Consider the following 18,257-nt stretch of genomic DNA (forward strand, 5'->3'; position numbering starts at 1 on the left):
ATTATGGTTCAGTGTTTTATCTATAATTGCTACTTTACTTTTGAGTCTTCTGTCCTGAAGGCTTTCTAAATTTAGTGATTTTACTAAAGGTGTTACTCTAGTCAAATGTGAATATTCGTTTGTCATGAATCTCACTGTTCTATTTTGTGTCTGTTCCAGTTTCTTAATGTTTTCTTGAGTTGAGGGATCCCAAACGGAGGATGCATATTCAATTATTGGCCTAACCAAGGTTAAATAACATTTTAGTTTTATGTTCTTATTTGATTTATAGAAATTTCTTTTAATAAATCCTAATGCTTTGTTTGATTTTTTGATAGTTTCATCAATGTGTGGATTCCATGACAGATTTTCATTTATTATAACACCTAGGTATTTTGCGTTTTTAGTCTGTGTTACTGGTTTGCCATGAATAAGATAAGTGGAATTAATTTGTTTTAGTTTTTTTTGTTACTCTTAATAACTGACATTTTTCTGGGTGGAAAGACACGCTCCAATTTGATTCCCATTTCTGTAATTCATCTAATTCTCTTTGTAAGAGGGAGAGAATCAGAATCTCTCTCTCTCACTTTCCCCTTCTCTCTGATTCTCTCCCTCTCTCTCTCTCTGTCACTATCCCCTTCTGATTCTCTCCCTCTCTCTCTGTCACTATCCCCTTCTGATTCTCTCCCTCTCTCTCACTATCCCCTTCAGGTTTTTTTTCTTTCTCATTCTTTCCACGCAACACGTTCTACAAGTACAATGCCACTCCAGTATAGACAACACACATGCAAATGCATGTCATACATAGAATAGATTTCTCGAACCACAGCGTACACACACATCACGTGTTCAATACTTATTGAATATTAAAGGAAAAAGGAAACACACAAAACTTTTCTCCGAATCTAAAGATTAAGTAGGAGTACAATTCACCACGGGTCTGCACAGACAAGGCTGTGACCTACATATTTAGCCACATCCAAAGACTAGCCTTTTTTTTTTTTTTGGAGCCAGGCTGAGATAGGACATAGATGGGCCAGTGGTCAAGTGACCAGGGTCAGCGTGATCACCATAACCCGTGCCCGTGGTACGTCAATAGCCGCAAGCTGTGCATTGTCTATATCTGCCAATTATTATTAAGCTAAATCTCAAGTGTTACCAAGCCTCTGAAAGAGACAGCTGGAGAACTCTAACAAAGGTCGCGGGACACGCATTTGAGAATCAAATAAAAGCCTTCTCTTATGAGAAAACTTTAATAGTACCCCTGGCGGACAACTGCTCTGCCGTAGCATTGTTGACAAAATATGCACGTTGTCACAGGGTCTATGTTGTCTTTTAAAATACCGAGTTCAAAAACAAGGCTCGTAAAAATGAGCACTTTCAATTCAAAGCATTAATAATATAAAATTTTACTTCGCAACCTTTGATTGTTAATACTAATTAATAGCAATGGTGGATTGCAGCACTGTATACGTGTCTCATTGTGAATACTCGTACTTTCGCCGTCTTGTTGATTATGTAACTTTACACGTACATTCTAGTTCGGTGATTGGCTAAATGAAAATTACCTGTGAGGGATCTAAGACCATAGAGAACCAGGTAAGCTAAACTATTTAAGTTACTTATATACACCTGTCACTGTTGTATATATCGCTTGAGGCAATCGAAGGTAAATTAGTGCAGATAAATCTGTAACTTAACTGTAGTACTTATTTAATTCGCTGATTAAAAGGCTAGATAAAATTTTATTGGAAATATTAAATCATTGTTCCAAACATGTCTTTACCGAAAGCAGCTTAGCAACTAAAATTCTGTGTATGTTTGGCATTTTACTGGACATCTAAAAACAAGAGAAGATAAAATATTGTCAATGGTTTTACAAGCAAATATGTTTGCATCTCTCTTCGCTTTGTTTTCCACGATGTTATCAAGGCGGTCATATTCGACATAATAAGTTACATTACTTTCTAAAAAGTTTATTTGAGAAGAAAAGAGGTATAGGTAGGGCACTGGCGTATCCAGAACTTTGGAGTGGGGGGGGGGGCGATTTTTTTCCAAACCCTAACCCTAACGCCCAGTAAACCCTAACCCTGTGCATAAACGTGCGTACAGCATATATATATATATATATATATATACATATATATATATATATATATATATATTTGATATATGAGAATAAAATAAGACTGTTTCTCAATCTTCGGCGAAAAAAAACAGAAAAAAAAACAGTCTTTCTCTTGCAAGCTTGGGGGTCTGGAGAGCGCTGTAAGCTTCTTCAGTGGGATTCGGGGCGAAGCCCCGACGCCCAAAAGCGTTTTCTTGCTTTTTTCTCTGCAGAAACGCATTCTTCTGACATCTACAGCTCATTATTTATCAATGGGGTTCGGGGCGAAGCCCCGACGCCAAAAGCGTTTTCTTGCATTTTTCACGGCTGAAACGCATTCTCCTGACATCTACGGCTCATTACTTAATAGTGGTGTTTGGGGCGAAGCCCCGACGCCAAAATAGTTTTCTTGCATTTCTCACTGCAGAAACGCATTCTCCTGACATCTACAGCTCATTATTTATTAGTGCTTCGCCCCGTACCCAAAAGTGTTTTCTTGCATTCTTCACTGCAGAAACGCATTCTCCTGACATCTACAGCTTATTATTCATCATTGAGGTTCGGGGCGAAGCCTCGACGCTAAAAGCGTTTTCTGGCATTCTTCACTGCAGTAACGCATTCTCCTGACCTACAGCTCATTATTCATTCTATTATAAAGGACCTTTTGAATAATTTGAAAAATATTCTAATATGAATTTATAGTCCCTTAATACATTGCAAATAAAACCGATTTGTTCTTTGAAAAGATTAGATACCCCACATATTTAGATTAAGGTTTTGAGGATCGCCGCCGAAAAAAAAAATATTCGATTAATAATATTCAATAGAATTCTAGCATAAATTGTGAGTTATAGTCCTAAATTTATTTAACTAGAAAAATATGAGACAGAGTAAAGGTTTCAAAAAGTCGACTAGGAAAAGATTATCTGGCTTTTGAACTCATCTCAACCGTGACTGTTATATTGAAAAATTTCGTTTGAAAAAGTCTTTCTTAAAATAGTTATGATAAATTCATGTCAAATTACACAAACTCTGTCCGGAAAGAGGAAGGGCGATAAAATGAAAACGATTAATTCTCGCTCCTTTTTATAATTTCTGCTATTGATTGCATTTTGCATTTAAGAATAGGGGTTGGGCGACTCGATATAAGAATTTACTTTATAGCATATATAAATTATATTAGTGATAGTTTTTTTTTAATTTTGTAATTTCTTACTATAACACAAAAAGAAAAAGAATTGATTTGTCCGATGGGGGGAAGGTGATTGCATGTATCGCACTTCCACCTGTTTATATTATATAGATATTTGACTAATTTTGTTCACATACTATGATTTCTCCATAAAAGTAGGACCGCCCCCCCCACTCAAAGGGTTTAGATGGGAAGGGCAGTGGAGGTATTCGCTCTTCCCCTTCCAATCGGCCAACAGGTGAACGAAATTATATAAAGACCGGTTAAAATACCAATAACAAGTTTTAATCATATAGATATTTAATTGATTCTGTTAGCAAGCTGTGATTTCTACAAATAAATAGGACCGCCCCCCCACTCGAAAGTTTATGGTGGGGGGGGGGCGGATTGATACCATCGCTCCCTCCCGACCCTACCAAATCGGCCAAAATACTAGAAGGGGGGGGGGCGAAATAATCTAAAAATAGGTTGAAATATAAATAATTAGTATATATTATTAAAATAAGTAATAAATTCGCATACAAATTGTGTGAATTCTATACTATAATTCGTCCGGGGGGTCGGCCGAGTGGGAGGGGGCGATCGCCCCTACCGCCCCCCCCCTGGATCCGCCAGTGAGGTAGGGACAGTGTGTGGGACTCAAACCCAAGAGCAGCCCCACAGCAGTCTGTATATCAGACGCCCAAACTCTGCTCTTTCTTGCTTCATCTTTATCTTATTTCCTTCTTTCTTCTTTTCTTCTTCTCTCTCTTTCTCTCTTTTTCTTTCTTTCTCTTTATCTCTCTTTCGCTACCTCTCCTCTTTTTTTCTCCATCTCGCTTTCTTTCTCTCCCTCCAACCCCCTCTTTGTCTTTCAATCTCTTTCCTTCTCTTTCTCTATCTTTCTTTTTCTCTATCTTTCTCTTTCTCTTTCTCTATCTTTCTCTTTCTCTTTCTCTTTCTTTCTCTTTCTCTATCTTTCTCTTTCTCTTTCTCTTTCTCTTTCTCTTTCTCTTTCTCTTTCTCTTTCTCTTTCTCTTTCTCTTTCTCTTTCTCTTTCTCTTTCTCTTTCTCTATCTTTCTCTTTCTCTTTCTCTATCTTTCTCTTTCTCTATCTTTCTCTTTCTTTCTCTTTCTCTTTCTCTATCTTTCTCTTTCTCTTTCTCTATCTTTCTCTATCTTTCTCTTTCTCTTTCTCTTTCTCTATCTTTCTCTTTCTCTTTCTCTATCTTTCTCTTTCTCTATCTTTCTCTTTCTTTCTCTTTCTCTATCTTTCTCTTTCTCTTTCTTTATCTTTCTCTTTCTCTATCTTTCTCTTTCTCTTTCTCTTTCTTTCTCTTTCTCTATCTTTCTCTTTCTCTATCTTTCTTTTTCTCTATCTTTCTCTATCTTTCTCTTTCTCTATCTTTCTCTTTCTTTCTCTTTCTCTATCTTTCTCTTTCTCTTTCTCTATCTTTCTCTTTCTATTTCTCTATCTTTCTCTATCTTTCTCTTTCTTTCTCTTTCTCTTTCTCTATCTTTCTCTTTCTCTATCTTTCTCTATCTTTCTCTTTCTCTATCTTTCTCTTTATCTTTCTCTATCTTTCTCTTTCTCTATCTTTCTCCTTCTCTATCTTTCTCTTTCTTTCTCTTTCTCTATATTTCTCTTTCTCTATCTTTCTCTTTCTCTTTCTCTATCTTTCTCTTTCTCTATCTTTCTCTATCTTTATCTTTCTCTATCTTTCTCTTTCTCTATCTTTCTCTTTCACTATCTTTCTCTTTCTTTCTCTTTCTCTTTCTCTATCTTTCTCTATCTTTCTCTTTCTCTATCTTTCTCTATCTTTCTTTTTCTCTTTCTTTCTTTTTCTCTATCTTTCATTTTCTCTATCTTTCTCTTTCTCTATCTTTCTCTTTCTCTATCTTTCTCTTTCTCTATCTTTCTCTTTCTTTCTCTTTCTCTATCTTTCTTTTTCTCTATCTTTCTCTTTCTCTATCTTTCTCTTTCTCTATCTTTCTTTTTCTCTATCTTTCTCTTTCGTTCTCTTTCTCTTTCTTTCTTTTTCTCTATCGTTCTCTTTCTCTATCTTTCTCTTTCTCTATCTTTCTCTTTCTCTATCTTTCTCTTTCTTTCTCTTTCTCTATCTTTCTATTTGTCTATCTTTCTCTTTCTCTATCTTTCTCTTTCTCTATTTTTCTCTATCTTTCTTTTTCTCTATCTTTCTTTTTCTCTATCTTTCTCTTTCTCTATCTTTCTATTTCTTTCTCTTTCTCTATCTTTCTTTTTCTCTATCTTTCTTTTTCTCTATATTTCTCTTTCTCTATCTTTCTCTTTCTCTATCTTTCTCTTTCTTTCTCTTTCTCTATCTTTCTCTTTCTCTATCTTTCTCTTTCTCTTTCTCTATCTTTCTCTTTCTCTATCTTTCTCTTTCTCTTTCTCTATCTTTCTCTTTCTCTATCTTTCTCTATCTTTCTCTTTCTCTATCTTTCTCTTTCTCTATCTTTCTCTTTCTTTCTCTTTCTCTTTCTTTCTCTTTCTCTATCTTTCTTTTTCTCTATCTTTCTCTTTCTCTATCTTTCTCTTTCTCTATCTTTCTCTATCTTTCTTTTTCTCTTTCTTTCTTTTTCTCTATCTTTCTCTTTCTCTATCTTTCTCTTTCTCTATCTTTCTCTTTCTCTATCTTTCTCTTTCTTTCTCTTTCTCTATCTTTCTATTTCTCTATCTTTCTCTTTCTCTATCTTTCTCTTTCTTTCTCTTTCTCTATCTTTCTTTTTCTCTATCTTTCTCTTTCTCTATCTTTCTCTTTCTCTATCTTTCTCTTTCTTTCTCTTTCTCTTTCTCTATCTTTCTCTATCTTTCTCTTTCTCTATCTTTCTCTTTCTCTATCTTTCTCTATCTTTCTCTTTCTCTATCTTTCTTTTTCTTTATCTTTCTCTTTCTCTATCTTTCTCTTTCTCTATCTTTCTCTATCTTTCTCTTTCTCTATCTTTCTCTTTCTCTATCTTTCTCTTTCTTTTTCTTTGTCTTTCTCTATCTTTCTCTATCTTTCTCTTTCTCTATCTTTCTCTTTCTCTATCTTTCTCTTTCTTTCTCTTTCTCTATCTTTCTCTTTCTCTATCTTTCTCTTTCTTTCTCTTTCTCTATCTTTCTCTTTTTCTATCTTTCTCTTTCTTTCTCTTTCTCTATCTTTCTCTTTCTCTATCTTTCTCTTTCTCTCTCTTTCTCTATCTTTCTCTTTCTCTATCTTTCTCTTTCTCTATTATCTTTCTCTTTCTCTATCTTTCTCTTTCTCTATCTTTCTCTTTCTTTCTCTTTCTCTATCTTTCTCTTTCTCTCTCTTTCTCTATCTTTCTCTTTCTTTCTCTTTCTCTCTCTTTCTCTTTTTCTCCCGTTTCTCTCACATCTTCTACCAACTCACCCACACATAAGATTCACATTTCGGATACCTGACAATTAATAGAAAGCACGAGACGTACTCCTCAAGGTCGTGACCTCGTATATCTCACACACATTCTGTCAATCACTTGCAGCAGCTGACATTCAGAGGACGATGATTGATCATTAGATACTGTTAGCTAATTCTTTTTTTTACCTTAGAAAGACACTGACAGCTGTTTCAAACCGCTACGCGCTGGTGAGATCGAAATGAAAGATGTAATCTGTGTTTCAATTTTAGCTAAGGTGTGTTCCATTCTGTTGGACTGTAACAAGGTTAATGGTTAGACACTACAAATCCAGCACATTTTGGTAAGTAAAACAAAATGCAATTAGATTTAATAATCTAGTATATACGCCTTTGAAATGGACAAGTCAGTTACGCTCTAATTATTAAGCAAAAAGCATTGATGTTATAGTGCTATTAAAAATATTTTTATAAATTATTTATTTTCATGTTAGATAGCAGAGATCTACGTGTTTGCGTGGCATAAACATACATGTCCTTCATAAGTAGGTCAGACGGTAATTTTTTATTAAAATGATTTCTATTTGTAATGGACCCCATTCACCAAAATGAACGGTCACGTGATAGCCATTGATAATACAACGGCGAATATTGTCACGTGATATCCATTGTTGATTTGTTGTCGTAAGTTGTATTGAAAAGATAGGGAAGCACAATGTGGCTCAATGTTGTTTGTTTACGATTGGTGAATAAGGTCCGTTAGACATGGATACAAATCTTTGTATTCAAATAAATAGCATCACTTCCCCAGAGATTATTTGAAATTGAAAGTTGATCGGCATTGTGGTTTGACACGTTCAGGTAGGCGGGTCATTAGCTGGTTCCACCCAGTTTGAAGTGCTCAATGACCCCAAGTGTTGGACGCAATAGTCTCAAATCATATACGCCTACACGGAGTATAAAGGAGATTTCGTTTTGCTACAAACAGATCCTAGGAATCACTTACAAAGACTGCTTCACAAATTAAGAGATTAGCGACGTGATTAATACAGCAAAAGGAACCCACGATGACCTGCTAATTTCTGTTAAAAAACGTAAACTTAAACTCTATGGCCATATCACAAGGTCCTCAAGGTTCGAAAAAACCTTCTTTCAGAGAACATTACCAGGAAAAAGAAGAAGAGCCAGACAGAGAAAGCGATGGGAAGACAACATAAAATGACAGACCTGTCATTGAATTTCTATCCAAGACAAAAGGAAGAACAACGCTCTACTGATCGTGTGTGGTGCCCCAACGGTTCAACTAATTTTAGGGATAGGTGAATGTGAAAGGAGATTTTAAGGTATCGAATCCGAAGTCTATGGAGTCAACATGAAGAATAAAAAAGATTATAACATTTCAAGATGGTGACACCAGTTTTAAGACCTGTACCTTATATTCATTTGCTATTTAAGCTTACTCACGCTCTGTCAGTTTGTCGATAGTAGACATTAATAGGCCTAAGACTGTTCTGTAAGCAAAAGTAGACATTAGTAGGCCTACGATTGTTCAGTAAGCACAAGAAGACATTAGTAGGCACACTATTGTTCTGTAAGCGCACGTAGACATTAGCAGGCCTACGATTGTTCTGTAAGCAAAAGAAGACATTAGTAGGCCTACGATTGTTCTGTAAGCACAAGAAGACATTAGTAGGCACACTATTGTTCTGTAAGCACACGTAGACATTAATAGGCCTACGATTGTTCTGTAAGCAAAAGAAGACATTAGTAGGCCTACGATTGTTCTGTAAGCACAAGAAGATATTAGTAGACCTACGATTGTTCTGTAAGCACAAGTAAACATTAGTAGGCCTACGATTGTTCTGTAAGCACAAGTAGACATTAGTAGACCTACGATTGTTCTGTAAGCACAAGTAAACATTAGTAGGCCTACAATTGTTATGTAAGCATAAGAAGATATTAGTAGACCTACTTTTGTTCTGTAAGCACAAGTAGACATTTGTAAGCCTACGATTGTTCTGTAAGCACAAGATGCTAGTTCGTAATCTCTCTTGCATTCAAAGTAAAATAAAGTTCCCCTTTCAGAACATAATGTTAATGTTATCTCTTTCTTTGGCCAACGAAAACTATTAGCCAACACCAAACCAAATAAAGCTTCTGGACCTGATGGTATTCCAGCTAGATTACTCAAAGAACTAAGTAATGAGCTAGCCCCAGTGTTCAAAATACTCTTTCAGGCTTCACTTAACCAGGGCAGAGTACCAAAGGACTGGAAAGAAGCTAATGTCACCCCCCTATTTAAAAAAGGAGAAAAATCTGACCCAGGGAACTACAGACCAGTATCACTTACCAGCATCACATGTAAAATCCTAGAACACATAATATGTAGCAACATCATAAACCACTTAGACAAACATAATGTCCTCACACCATACCAACATGGCTTTAGGAAATATAGATCATGTGAAACACAACTAATAGGACTAATTGATGATTTTTCAAAAGGTTTAGATAATAGTGAACAAATAGATGCTATCTTACTAGATTTTTCTAAGGCTTTTGACAAAGTTCACCACCATAGTTTGCTTAAAAAATTAAAATATTTCGGCATTAATGGTCCACTGCATCAGTGGATTAAAGACTTTCTGATAGGGAGAGAACAAACTGTAATAATAAATGGCTCTAAATCAACACCGATAACAGTAAACTCAGGTGTACCTCAAGGTACAGTCTTGGGTCCACTACTATTTTTAATTTACATAAATGATTTACCAAATTGCATTAGTTCAGGAACAAAAGTCAGATTATTTGCAGACGATTGCATAATATATAGAACAATAAAAACAACACAAGACACAGATATTTTACAAAGAGAATTAGATGAATTACAGAAATGGGAATCAAATTGGAGCATGTCTTTCCACCCAGAAAAATGTCAGTTGTTAAGAGTAACAAAAAAACTAAAACAAATTAATTCCACTTATCTTATTCATGGCAAACCAGTATCACAGACTAAAAACGCAAAATACCTAGGTGTTATAATAAATGAAAAACTATCATGGAATCCACATATTGATGAAACTACAAAAAAATCAAACAAAGCATTAGGATTTATTAAAAGAAATTTCTATAAATCAAATAAGAACATAAAACTAAAATGTTACTTAACCTTGGTTAGGCCAATAATAGAATATGCATCCTCCGTTTGGGACCCCTCAACTCAAGAAAACATTAAGAAACTGGAACAGACACAAAATAGAGCAGTGAGATTCATAACAAACGAATATTCACATTTGACTAGAGTAACACCTTTAGTAAAATCACTAAATTTAGAAAGCCTTCAGGACAGAAGGCTCAAAAGTAAAGTAGCAATCATACATAAAACACTGAACCATAATCTTCAAATACAAAAACAAAATTTAATAAAATACTCTGAAAGACACAAAGATAAAGGCACATTCCTCGTCCCATATGCTAGGACAAATTTGTACAAATACTCCTTCTTCCCTAGTGCTATTAGAGCATGGAATGGGTTGCCTGAGCTAGCCAGGAAAACCAGTGACTTGGCAGAATTTAAGTCATTGGTTAATATGCATGACTAAATGCATGACGCGTAGGACGTAATCATCTTCTTTTTTGAAGTAACGTCTGTATTATATAAGATAAGATAAGATAACGGTTAACGAGGAGGGTGTCATATGACCAGCACAACGACCAACCGCCTTTACATTCCCCACCTAAACTCAGGTACCCACTAATGTTCGGTGGTCTCACGGGCGCCCTAAAAATACCTAAGTTCAAAATCAGTCTTCACCGAGATTCGCACCCAGCACCCCAGGTTCGGAAGCCAAGCGCTTAACCGCATACGCCGCTATTTAGTGATGGGCAAACACTTTCTTGACACAGTCGTCCAAATGGGGTTTTTGGGTTGGCGACGTAGAGAATTATGAATATTTTTTTTCTGAGCCGTGCTTACTGTGGTCGCGAAGGTTACGACTTGGAAAAATAAAAGAGTTATCTTTCAATGACTTTTTCATAGATGGTTTGAGAGTCGGCGTGCGTGCAAGGTTGGGCATCGTAGAGAAATATATATACAGATATTTACAAATAGCCCGTTAAGACCCACGGCCTGTGGGCCTAAGTTTGGATATTACTAGATCTATGTCAAACATTGCGAGTGTTCCCTTCACATTTTTTTTTACATTTTGCCACGAAAATAAAAGTGGATTTGCGAAAATGGATTTACCCGCTCAGCCGACATATTCATATCCAATATAAAATACTGTGAAAACGGTTTTACCTAATTTGTTAAAAAGTTTCTTTCTTTAATAGAGATACAATGGACCTCATTCACCAATCGTAAACAAACAACATTTTGTCACGTGATTCTCTATATCTTCTATAAAAATTACGCAATCCATAAAGGCTGTCACGTGATACGTAATTTTCATTGTTTTATCAATATTACACGTGGCTAAATGTTGTTTGTTTACGATTGGTGAATAAGGTCCATTAAGTACTCTTTTTTTTTTACGGCCCTCTGGTTGTGGGAGGGATATTATACATACACTACGGTCTCCGACATGATCTAAGGAAAATTTTGCCAAGTTTCATCAAAATTGTTCAAACGGTTTTGATTTTTATTCGGGACATACATACATATATACATACATACACCGTACTTATTATAGATAATATAGTATAGTGATAATTTTTTTATTATTATTAAAGTCTTGTTTTTTTCTAAAAATTACTAGAAACTCGCGCCAAAACGTCAGAGTCAAAACTCAATTAGTTCCTTTTTTATCAGACAGTTCAATGGATCAGTTTGAGTTCATGAACTGGCAGCAGCCTGCTAACGAGTCGACAGCGGCAGCTAGCACCACTACCAACATCATCATCACCACCCAACCACAAATCGTAGGTCAAGGAAGAACGATTCCTCCTCCCAGAAACTGGATTAGTGGATTGTGTGCCTGTTTTGAGGACTGCTCTAGTTGTGAGTATCTCTACAGTATACGATGCGACAACATGTATCTCTGCAGTACTTATGCAGTGAATATCTCTACAGTACTTATGTTGCAGTGAATATCTCTACAGTAGGCCTACTTATGCAGTGAATATCTCTACAGTACGTATGTTGTGAATATCTCTGCAGTAGGCCTACTTATGCAGTGAATATCTCTACAGTACGTATGTTGTGAATATCTCTGCAGTAGGCCTACTTATGCAGTGAATATCTCTACAGTACTTATGTTGTGAATATCTCTGCAGTATGCCTACTTATGCAGTGAATATCTCTACAGTACGTATGTTGTGAATATCTTTGCAGTAGGCCTAGTTATGTTGTGAATATGTCTACAGTAGGTCTACTTATGTTGTGAATATCTCTACAGTAGGCCTACTTATGCAGTGAATATCTCTACAGTACGTATGTTGTGAATATCTCTGCAGTAAGCCTACTTATGTTGTGAATATCTCTGCAGTACTTATGCAGTGAACATCTCTACAGTAAGCCTACTTATGCTGTGAATATCTCTGCAGTACTTATGTTGTGAATATCTTTACAGTACTTATGTTATGGATATCTCTGCAGTACTTATGTTGTGAGTATCTCTGCAGTACTTTTGAAGCGAATATTACTGCAGTTTATGTTGTGAGGAGGTATGCAATGTAAGCTATGGCGCTTGAAGACCATAACAATCTAACGAATCTAAATAAGTAGTAAAGAAATAGGCGTTAATGCTATGCTTGAATATAGCAGTTTATTCTATATGGTCTCTCAAGAACAGGGAGTAACAGTCACATGTTCTTCGACATGATCGTTCTCTGCAGGAGGCTAACTAATGGGAAGCGATTTCCAAACCTTCGTCCCTTGCACCGAAAAACTCCACAGAACGTAACTTTTGAGAAGAAAATGCGCCACTACTAGATTTGTTGACATTATTGATGAGCAATGATCAACTTTTGAGTTATTTTTCATCAAACTCGCTCTTACAACGTGAAGAGTTTCTTTTCGTAGTCCTGTCTATTAAAAGTTTAATTTGGTACACAATAACGCTTTAAGGGCAACATTATTTTACAGAAAAATAACTATCAGGAGGAAAAAGTTCTCACACATTATAATGTAAATAAAATCTCTCTTATTTATGTCACTAGCAGGTCACGTAGTAAATACCTGGTGTACTGTAATGGTGTTTTATCCGGTAAGGCTATTAATCCACAGTTTCAACTCTTTTAGGATGTATCACTTCAACACTTCAACACCCGTTCCTCTTGTTGAAATACACACCTAAAGTAATCTCTCATTTAGACTAGCTTGCATATTTCGAATTACATTTGGAATTTCAATTTTTTCATTATTCACTCCCTTTACATTTCAAATTATTTCCCTTTTAAATTTTGCCCCCCCCCCCCCCTACAGGTCTCCTCGCATGCTTCTGTCCCTGTTTGCTTCAGTGTATGATCGCCCAGGACATGGGAGAATCCTGCTGCAACGCTTGCTGTTACGTTTGCTGCAATCCTGCCTCGCACTTTGGTCTCCGAGTTTTCATGAAGGGAAGAGAGAACATACAGGTCAGTGATGATGTGTCTCCAATCGTTACTGAATTAATGACACTATTTCTGATATGAAGTCGTTATTAAATTGAGTTCTAATGACACTATTTCTAGTAAGAATTCGTTATTGAGTTTGAGTTTTGAGTTTTTGGCACATCGGCACAATTTAGGCCATGTCGTGCCCGTAATCCTTAAAGGATCACTCTCCTTTACAAAAGCTAAATTTCATACAGTTATATCATTAAAAACAAGGTCTATTCACAGTTAAAATAGTAAAGGTAGTAAAAATTTAATAATTTGGTAAAAATATTATGTAAATATTATATGTTCATAATTCATAAATCAGATCTTCGTAGACAACCCCACCTCCCGGACAAAGCCCAGCACCTTCCCATGGGCAGGGTCGACATTGTCGAATAGTGTTTTTAAGTTGTGTGCTCTTAAAAATTTCTCTCTGACATCCTGGTATCTGGGGCAATCAATTCGTTATTGAATTTAGTTTAACGGACACTATTAATTGTAAAAGGTAATGCATGCATTGAAGCGTCTTTTTGTAAATACATACATATTGTACTGTAGATTTGTATTTACACTTTGAGATTTCACATGGTCTCTAAGATTATCTCCCTGTAGACACGTAAAGCATCAGGTACACCAGCACATGCATGAGGTCAGTTTACGGTACTTTTATCCTACTTTACATATTAGGAAGGAGGCGCGGTGGCTGAGCGGTAAAGCGCTTGGCTTCCGAACCAGGGACCGGGGTTCGAATTCTGGTGAAGACTGGAATTTTTAATTTCAGGATCTTCGGGGCGCCTCTGAGTCCACCCAGCTCTAATGGGTACCTGACATTAGTTAGGGAAAAGTAAAGGCGGTTGGTCGTTGTGCTGGCCACATGACACCCTCGTTAACCGTAGGCCACAGAAACAGATGATTTTTACATCATCTGCCCTATAGACCACAAGGTCTGAAAGGGGAACTTTACTTTATTATGAAGACAGGTAGGTACACGAACGGACATCCATCATATGGCACGGAAGGTGTTGGTCAATAGTAATACCAATGCCATTTGTAGCACCCAGTCTGCGTCTGTGCCGAAACATTTTCTGATATACTTGACCAAATCTAAGTTTCAATTTATTAAATAAAAACATGTTTCTAAATTTTTGTCCTAATTCATTACTAGTAAATCTATCAAGAGTGTGTGATTTCTTAAATTTTATTTATTTATAAAAATATTTTTTTTTCAGGGAAGTCTGAACTACGATGCTTCCATTACTTCCGGATGTCTGAGTCTCTGCTGCTACACATGCGCACTTGCTCAGTTGGCGCGCGAGGTGAAGTTTGTCAAAAGCACGAGAATGTTTTTCTGATACCAATCACAGAAATATGAAATGTATATGCCTAGAAAAAAACAACAACAACAATGCCAGTTTTAAGCATTTAGGATTCCACATGACTACAAACTAATGACCGCCTATCAAATACTTATAATAGTGACTAGTGACACGTGGAAAGAATGCGTTTTTCCCTAGAGATATATTTAGGCCTTGTCACAATTCTGTTAAGCTTCCTTTAATAAAATGTAAGAGGTACCGTTTTACATATATTGTTGCTCATCTAAAATGTTTCTATTTAAGATATAGATCTAGATCTTGGACGGAGCTCATTATTTAGTCACCATTTAGTCATTTTAGTGGCATACTTAGACAAAAGTAAAAACAAAATTGTGGGGAAAAAAAAAGATACAGGGGAAGTAATTTAAACATACAATTACTCGGTGCATAAGATTTTAATATACAACAAATTTAACCAACACACACGGTCCACTGGCATACAAAAATAATAATAATAAAAAAAAAGAAGCTCTTGTCACAACAAATTGTGTATATTTAAGGTTACATCCAGGAACTTGAATGAAATATATGAATTTTATAGATAAGTCTATTTGCTTTCGAAGAAGATAGCTGATAAAATTTAAAGTGTCCGTACATGTGTCTACAACAGAGGACAATAGACAACCTAATGATCGTGAAGTTTGAACAATTTCTGAATGATGTTAAAATTAATTGTTGTGTACATATGGAACTTACGTTTTTGTCGTATTTTGTTTTTGGCAATGTAATCTACTAAAAAATAAAATTAATTCATATTTGTGTGTAACTATAAATAGTTTATTAGTATGTAATGTATGATTGTAGCATTATGCCCCCTACAGCGCTAATGTCCAGTGAATAGCTTGATTGGGGGGGGGGAGGGATAAAGTATCCATATAAAATAAACATTGAACAGAGACTGAATGTATGTTCCTTCTGGTCTATAAAAGGAACAATTTTACCAGAGTTTACAAGGTTTGGTCAACAAACATTTTAAATATCCAAACAATATTTATTTATGTGTTTATAAAACTGCGCGGTCCATGTCTACTTGGGCTCAGATCACTAGTTCAATATCTGAGATATAGAGTCAGTCCTATAGAGGGGTATTTTGGGGGCTTCTTGACGGTTGAACACAGCCTCAAGGAATTGGTCGGCATTCTCTGGTGACACTCTTCTTTTGATATTCTTTGAATTTTGCGCTGAAATTAAATTCATTTTAGCCACCCTCTAAAGTCGCTCTTTAAAAACTTTGTAAAAGATGTGGCTCGTCTGCAGTAGAACCATCCGAGACTAGTAAAAATATCAATGTTATCAAAGACTTTTTTTTATGATTACTTGTAAATTTGCAGTAATAGCAACAAATTCAATTAAAAAACATGACTATAGCAGTGCTAGCTTTTAACAAAAGCTTGAAATGGTTAATTTTTTAGCGGTTTCCGAAAGGGGAAAAGACGCTATTAGTTTTGTGTAGCCTGTTTGTCCGTCTGTTCGTCCGTCTGTCCTGTTTAGATATCAGAAACTAGAAGAGAAAATAAAAATCGGACATCATGATATTTTAGATCATTCAAAGTTCTGATGCAACGGCTACTTTTTTCTTTTCTGAAAGCAAAAAAATCTAATTTTTTAAAATCAATTATGCAAGCAGTTTTTTGTTCTTATAAAAATACACCATTTTACAACTATTCACTTTTAATAGTTACAAACACTGACTGATTTATTTAGCAAGTACAATGACTATTTACCATTTTTTAAAGACATTTATGCAAATGGTTTTAGATTTTTGATAAAAAATTATTATTTTTTAAAATTATGTTGCTAAGTTATGTAAGTTATGTCATACTAAATGAAAAATTTACAAAAAAAAATTTTTTTTTCAAAGGGAAAAAATCTATTTACTACGCAAATAAGTTAAACATAATTTAAAACAACTATTAATAAGTAGTTTTTCATATTATTGCGTGAACAGCAGGGCACACATTTAGACACTGAACACAAAACTAAAGGATTTTTTTTTTTTACGGAAATGATTTTTTCTTGAGGCTTTGAATAAGAGATTGACCCTTTACAAAACAATTAGATAAATTAGATAATCATTATAAGACATCAGTTAGACCAGGTTCACATCTAACTTCCCATTCATATATCACTTGGTCTGCTGGACCTTTGGGGCACCACACAGGATCTGTCAACCTTATTTCTCCATTCTTCTCAGTCATTTGTCTTTAAAAGAATTTCATTATGATATTCTTTCTAAAAATATTGAAATCTGCCTTTTTACCTGCCTGGGCGGACCACTTCAGGGGCCGATTTTGAGTTTGTGTTTGCACACAAACTGTCTTTGTAACCTAGTTTTATTGGTTTTGGAGAATTATAGCCGAAACACTATTGATAAAATAGAAAATAAAAATTAGGATAGAGTTGATACGTTATACTTCTTTTTTTTTAAAAAGGTATCTGTTAAGTGCACCTATTTAATGCATTGACTTGATTTACTTGATTTAGCCCTTGAGAGTCTAAGTGAAGTATAGGGACGCTACAGTACTTCGCCATCGTACACAGTTCACAGGCAATGTCTCTCGGGTCCATGTCCACCTTGCTTTCATTTCTTTTAATTATGAAGCTCTCTTCCATGTTGACTTTGGTCTCACAGCCTTTATCTTCTTATGTGGGTTCCAGTTTAGAGCCTTGCAACATTTTCCCTTATCCTCCAACATGGTCTGCCCAATCCAGTTTCATTTGCATCATTTGATTTCCTGCTCTATTGGTGTTTGCTGGGCTTTTACCAACAGATTGTAGTTTAACAATTTTTTTGGCCATTTAGCACCCATTATATGTTGTAAGCCTGTAAATTGGTAAATGCCTGAAGCTTGTCTGCATTGCTATTTGATACTCTCCATGTCTCTGCGCGAAGCCCCACAAACCGTGGGTGGTTTCTCACGTGGTCTACGCGTTGCGCCGCCAATGCACTTGCGAAATATTTCTACAAGTCACAGATTTCTAGGATTTAATTCCAAATTTGTATGTGCGATATGCTCCGAAAATCTCAGGAAGGGCGCTTCTACTTTTTAATATGGCGAGGTTAATTAAATAAATCTCCAAATGCCCTGTTCGTAAGCTGTCTGCATCTATGGATTTCTCATCCATGTAAGTTCTGGTCTTTCAACGATATTGGGAGTCACCTTTGTTACGCCTATTAACTTTCAGCTTGCCAAAGTAATTACCCTTGCGCAAGGTCGTTCCTATTGCTGGATATATGCTCTGCCTAGAGTAACCATCGAACTGTAAGCATCTTTGTACGCCACTGACAAGGAAAGAATGCAATGGATATTTTCTATAAGTCTATCTAAAAAAAAAGGTTTAACTTAGATAAGATAAGATGATATATTTTTACTGACCAAGCAAATGGAAAATCAGTTTGGCTATAATTGAAACCTCAACGTAAATACATTAACAATAACAATATCTATGAAAATACGAACAACAATAACATACAGAATTCATGCGCACTCATAACCAGTGCTTTATGAATTAGACTTCTATGTACTTCTAGAGACGACAAATGACCTTGTAACACTCTGACCGCCGAAAGTGGGATGAAGGAGTTTTTAAATCTTTCTGTTTTAGTCATAATGGAAAGGAGACGACCACTTCGTTCAGATCTGATGTGACAGTGATTTAATGGG

General features: G+C 35.7%; 1 protein-coding gene across 2 annotated transcripts; it reads left to right on the forward strand.

Moving 5' to 3' along the window:
• The first annotated feature begins 6,599 nt into the window (after nt 1-6,599).
• Nucleotides 6,600-15,337, forward strand: LOC106071589 (placenta-specific gene 8 protein-like). Of its 2 annotated transcripts, XM_056016500.1 has the most exons (4): nt 6,605-6,981; nt 11,448-11,636; nt 13,062-13,213; nt 14,446-15,337. In XM_056016500.1, exons 2-4 carry the CDS (start codon nt 11,456-11,458, stop codon nt 14,566-14,568), a joined length of 456 nt encoding a protein of 151 aa, XP_055872475.1. In that variant the 5' UTR covers nt 6,605-6,981; nt 11,448-11,455; the 3' UTR covers nt 14,569-15,337. The 2 variants fall into 2 exon arrangements, with proteins under 2 accessions (XP_013087185.2, XP_055872475.1); XM_013231731.2 differs by lacking the exon at nt 11,448-11,636 and having other exon boundaries at nt 6,600-6,981.
• Nucleotides 15,338-18,257: the final 2,920 nt, after the last annotated feature.

The sequence above is a fragment of the Biomphalaria glabrata genome, chromosome 17, assembly GCF_947242115.1.
Source record: "Biomphalaria glabrata chromosome 17, xgBioGlab47.1, whole genome shotgun sequence".
Lineage (NCBI taxonomy): Eukaryota > Metazoa > Mollusca > Gastropoda > Planorbidae > Biomphalaria > Biomphalaria glabrata.

Coding starts and splice junctions, on each gene's coding strand:
- LOC106071589 (XM_056016500.1), top strand. CDS start 11,456: ATGGATCAGTTTGAGTTCATGAACTGGCAGCAGCCTGCTAACGAGTCG. Junction 11,637..13,061: donor TTTTGAGGACTGCTCTAGTT/GTGAGTATCTCT, acceptor CCCCCCCTACAG/GTCTCCTCGCATGCTTCTGT. Junction 13,214..14,445: donor AGGGAAGAGAGAACATACAG/GTCAGTGATGAT, acceptor TTTTTTTTTCAG/GGAAGTCTGAACTACGATGC.